This window comes from Anopheles aquasalis, chromosome 3 (genome assembly GCF_943734665.1).
Source record: "Anopheles aquasalis chromosome 3, idAnoAquaMG_Q_19, whole genome shotgun sequence".
Taxonomy (NCBI): Eukaryota; Metazoa; Arthropoda; class Insecta; order Diptera; family Culicidae; genus Anopheles; species Anopheles aquasalis.
Genome location: NC_064878.1, coordinates 17724096 through 17729095, shown reverse-complemented (window position 1 = coordinate 17729095; position 5000 = coordinate 17724096). Strand labels below are relative to the sequence as shown.

Here is a 5000-nt window from a genome sequence, read left to right as displayed (position 1 = left end):
AGATGGCACCAATGATTGGCTCACCGAAGGACACTCGGTCGCTGCGTTACAAAATGTGAGTATCATGGCCATTAGCTGGTGCAGCATATGGTGCAGGTTTATTCGGTGCCACTATTCGGCTATTTCTATCTAAAAAACCCTCTCCATCTTGTCTGCAGTCACGATAATCGAACGGAATCAAATCAACGGATCCTTACGACCGCACAAGATCTGGAGCTTCTAAAAACGTTGGTTCCAGGAGGGGACAAAGAGAAGCGACTACAGGCGGAGTTACTTCAATCCAAGTTTACGGAAGTGAAGCAAGCGTATACCACGAGCCAGCAGTACATCGCAGATAAGATGAAGCAGGTGCTACCAGTAAATGAGATTATCGAAAATCAAGTGAGTGACGATGGTGGAGATGACTCGGACGACAGCAGACCTGAGCTTCTCCAGAAGCAGATACCGATCAGACCAGCAGTGTATTTGGAAAACCAGCGGTTACTCGATCGCGAACAGGAAATACTTGGCATCGAGACAGCCGTGGTGGATGTGAACCACATAATGCGCGACCTGAGCAACCTTTTGAACCAGCAGGCTGAAGGCATCGGTAAGCTGCGATAAGAATAGGAGCGCACGTGGCTATGATTTCGTCATCGTCATGCAACCTTCTCTTTTGCAGATTCTATTGAAAACTCCATCGCCGTCGCAGCCGAAAACGTGGAGAAAGGCACAGATGAATTAGATAAAGCAGCTACCATTCAGAAAAAAATTAGGAGCAAAGTTTTTATACTCCTGATCATTGCTGTGATACTAGCCTTTATCATTTCTGCTACTATCATCTGGTAGCTAAAAAGTTAGACCTTTCGTTACATTATTACAAATTCTTTTACATTCTTCCTTCCTGTTTTGGAATGAATGAAGAAACTTTGGATACTTAGCATCGAAAGGAATCGATTAGAAAGCGTTACTCAAGTGCACGTGTCACGTTTTCGCAATTGTTCGAATTAATAAAAATTAAATACCTGGATCTGCTGCTACACAGGATTTTCGTACCTTATTTACGGTCTACGGTCGTATTGCATCAGCTATGTTCCCAACTACATGCGAAGGTTCGTTGATAACGTTTCGGCATATTCGCGAGTTTTTAATATAATGCCTTTTTCCTTTCCTCCTCACGGCTTTGTTTTCTACAGCTGCTTGTTAGTCATTGGAAACACTGATTACAGCAATGGCATGTCTGAATCATTTTCTACAGATATCGTTGAAATACTACACCATGAATAGCTGTGCCTTTCAGTTCCCAGCAAGTGCTACTTTCCATGGCAAGTTGCTATTCGTATCGGACGAGTAACGGCATTACTGCGAGAAGAACAACATGGCAAACTCCTCAACAGATGCCAATTGTAGTAGTCCCAACAAAACCGAATTCCTATCGCTAAGTGCTATGATAACTGCTAACACGTTGCAAGTGAAACCAATTTGCAAATATCTGAATAAGCGTTGCATTGCGGAAGAGATGGAACAGAACCTACTGGCGAATGTCCACGTGGCAGAGAATCCAGCCACTGCCGGCGTTTGTAGAGGAATGGGTGCCAGCATTTCGGATGTTGTACAGATGGACATTGGAAATGGCACCAATGAGCAGATGCTAAGGAGCGAACTCTCTTCTGTTCCTCCCGATACTATTGGTAAGAAAAAGCTTGATAGTGTTGATTGCCCTCGCTTGGTAGGACGAATCATCCGTTATCGTATCTTTACACCTCATAGCTATCATCGATGCGAAGGATAACGCTATAAAAGCTAAAGGCGCAAAGCGAAGATTTCTAATCTGTTGTTAGTTCCTACAATCAGAACGTTTGTTCCGATGGGTTATGGTAGTGGAAGTGGAGTTTATTCGAATCGAATAAAATGTTCTAATAAAAACTAGACAACCGAAAATCATACTCACTCACGTGTGGCAGCAATTTCGGTACGACGAGTGAAAACTCTTCCCGCACTTTGTCGGTTCCGCAGTAGAGCACAAGCTTTCGAAGCGATGGTGGCAGCATAACAACCGTATCGGGCATTAACAGCGTACATCCCACCGTGAGGGACTCGAGGTTTGGGAGATTGAACGAGGCAAACGATACGGGATAGGGCGTAACTATGGTTTCCAACCGAAGCTCCCGTAGGTTGCTGAGTCGGGAAAGCTGTTGCAGCACCCGGGAACCGATAATTTGCAACGAGGAGATGGAAAGCACCGTTAGAGAAGTGCATGTATCACAGATGGCGACGAACGTGTTCTCTGGCGTACTGTTCTCGGTAAGTGTTAACGTTTCAAGGCTTGCCAGCCGTCGATAGAAGCGCTGCGTGTAAATGGGCCGGTGCGTTTCACGTATCGGCCCGGATCGTATCGTCAGCTTCAACTCTTTCACACTGTCCAGCATGAGGAGGTAGAGTAGGTCTTCATTCCGAGCCGGAGCATAGTACGGCGCGGATCGATTGATCTGCATATTGAGACAGTGTAGCCGTGGCATTTCGAGTTGCTGCGGAACGATCGTGTCCAGTTCGAGGTACCGTACGGTGTCACTGTACAATCGGAGGAGCGTGCTACTGCTAAAGCATCCGTTAAGACGAAGATCACGAAGCTGTGACATCGCAGGTATCGTTTTGACTACCATCTCCAGCAGCTGGATCGCTTCCTGTTTCAAGGTGATTCGCAGCGACACCAGCTGTTCTAGGCGGTGTGGTTCCAGCAATGCGCACAGCGTTCCCGTGGCCGATCTGTTGCAATCGCTACGATCTTCCAGCTCTAGTGTAAGATTTCGATAAACTCGGTTGGATCGTTTCACAGCTTTTAACAGGATGAGTCGTTTTGAATCGCCGGCGTCTTCTCCGTGCCTCCGGAAGGGCGATGTGTGGCCGTCTTTCACGTGCACCGGCCATCGTACGAGCGAAACGTAGAGTGTGAAGCGTTTTATGTAGCCTCCGGAGAAGATGATCTCGCACCACCGGCGGCAGGTAAGGGATGCACACTTTAAACTGAGCAGATCCAGGCGATCGAATATAAGGCACAGGATCTGTAACATAAAGAGCGGAAGTGGTAAGAAGGGACAAAGGACAATGAAGAGCCATCGGGAGTTTGGTTACCTCGAAGGGAAGTTCATCGTAGCGATGGGTTTTCCAGCCTGTCCTGCTCATCTCACTCGCAATCGAACGAACTACGGCATCAATTTTGGATTTTTTTCAAAACAAACAATAAAGCCGGCGACAGACCTTCTGACAAAGAAAAACGTTCCGGTGGTAAAATCAAAACAAACCTCTTCAGTACCGCACCTCTTCAGTAGTACAATGCAGCAGCATGGAAAATTTCGGAAAAACAGCGGAAAATCATCATGAAGCGCAGAGCCTGCCAGTATAAACAGAAAGGCATTTTTGTTGTTATCACTTTGACAGGCGCTTTGTTTAAGTTTGCCGCGCAAATTAATTGCTGAAAAGCTGAAACGGTCGCAAATCGAATCTTTTTCAAGTGAAACTCCGTACTGTTGAGCGTGTAAATTAACTAGAAAAAATGTCACAGAAACGCAATTACATCAATCAACTACCAGATGAGGTAAGTCGAAATGAATTAGTTGTCGTTTGCAGCTCTTTTCTAACCGCTTAACTTTTTACTCTCGTGATGCAGGTGCTGTGCAAGGTGTTTGATTACCTGGAACTGGAGAGTGTGAAAAATGCGTCGTGCACATGCCGACGATGGAACGAAATCATCTTCTCAAACCCATACGTGGACAGGTTTATCCTCAGTGTATGCATAAAGGATTTAAATGTATGTAGCGACCGGGCTCAACCCTGCCCATGTACGGCTACCTGGGCAGGGCTGAGCGCCGAGAATAGTATGCGTAGTACGGGTGTCGGCACGCAGCCGGCATCTCGGCTTAAAGGGGAGTAGTGTAGCGACCGGGCTCAACCCTGCCCATGTACGGCTACCTGGGCAGGGCTGAGCGCCGAGAATAGTATGCGTAGTACGGGTGTCGGCACGCGGCCGGCACTCACCTAAAAAACCATTTATAACGGGCGCGGTGAGAGGAACAGGTCCTCTTTCGATCGCGCTACTTGTCAGTGAATACCGAGAATAAACGGTACCAGAGTTTAACACCGAAAACCGAAGCGTCGGCAGAACAATTTGCCACATGTATATCCTGAACCAGTAATAAGTCCCGAAGAGATTCAGCATGCAATTGTCAACACTACACTGACTTATCCCGAGATGCTCCAAAAAAAGCGCAAACAGATTAGGCGTAATTTCTCGTTTGGTCAGACGCGAGATAAGCGCGAAATTGTTCTAAAACAGCTGGTGAAGACAATTACCAAAACGAAGCGCCACTATCGCAACTTGTCCTGGGATGTAGATGAGTTCATGTATCGCAATTTTCGTCGCGTATGGCAGGCTATTCACCCGAAATTCACAAAGCATCTGGTATTATTCCAGATCTCCTTTATAGATACTTCGTTGTTGTTTGTGTACGAAACGCTTGCTAAGGCTATACCACTGATGTCCAAGCTTAAGGATCTACTGCTACTGGAAGAATGCGAAGAAAGATATGAACAGGATCATACCCTCATGTTTCGAAGCCAAACGGTCGAGACTCTGTCGCTGGACTTCGGCTATACATCATCTATTGAGATGCCAAAGTTGCTATATTATGAGGGTGCGCTTAGCACCCTTCATCAACCAACGAAGGCCGCTGAGTCGCATGTGTTTAAGCGGATGAAGCATCTCACAGTAACGCAGAAAGGCGGAACATCAACTGATCCATCGGTCTTTCTTCGAATGCCGAATCTAGAGACAGCTACCTGGAACTTTCGTTTGGGGCACTCAGTTTTCATTGCAATGTGTGAAGCATGCACTTTTCTGGAAGAATTGTGTTTCAGTAAACAGCTGTATATCCAGCACATTGATGCTTTGCAGCACTTGTATAAGCTTGAAGATCTTTATCGATTGGAATTCTACGACATAGAGCTTGATGATGATCGCGACT

The 5000-nt window shown here is 46.3% G+C and overlaps 3 protein-coding genes across 3 annotated transcripts in view; 2 read left to right on the top strand and 1 right to left on the bottom strand.

The window, feature by feature from the left end:
* LOC126575248 (syntaxin-12-like) overlaps positions 1-874 on the top strand; it is a 1391-nt gene extending 517 nt beyond the window's left edge. Inside the window, exons 1-3 of the mRNA XM_050235853.1 lie at positions 1-55; positions 159-589; positions 662-874. The exon at positions 1-55 is cut by the window's left edge and continues 517 nt beyond it. Of these exons, the coding sequence (XP_050091810.1) occupies positions 1-55; positions 159-589; positions 662-828 (653 nt within the window). The 3' untranslated portion in view covers positions 829-874. The remainder of the gene's footprint in view (positions 56-158; positions 590-661) is intronic.
* Positions 875-1826: 952 nt separating this feature from the next.
* On the bottom strand, positions 1827-3243 carry LOC126575247 (uncharacterized). The gene is made up of 2 exons (XM_050235852.1): positions 3112-3243; positions 1827-3041 (listed from the first exon to the last, which is right to left on the bottom strand). The coding sequence occupies exons 1-2, from the start codon at positions 3160-3162 to the stop codon at positions 1896-1898; spliced, it is 1197 nt and encodes a 398-aa protein (XP_050091809.1). The 5' UTR covers positions 3163-3243; the 3' UTR covers positions 1827-1895.
* A 260-nt stretch (positions 3244-3503) lies between these two features.
* The window catches only part of LOC126575245 (uncharacterized), a 2231-nt gene continuing 734 nt past the window's right edge, over positions 3504-5000 (top strand). Inside the window, exons 1-3 of the mRNA XM_050235850.1 lie at positions 3504-3574; positions 3647-3785; positions 4152-5000. The exon at positions 4152-5000 is cut by the window's right edge and continues 734 nt beyond it. Of these exons, the coding sequence (XP_050091807.1) occupies positions 3533-3574; positions 3647-3785; positions 4152-5000 (1030 nt within the window). The 5' untranslated portion in view covers positions 3504-3532. The remainder of the gene's footprint in view (positions 3575-3646; positions 3786-4151) is intronic.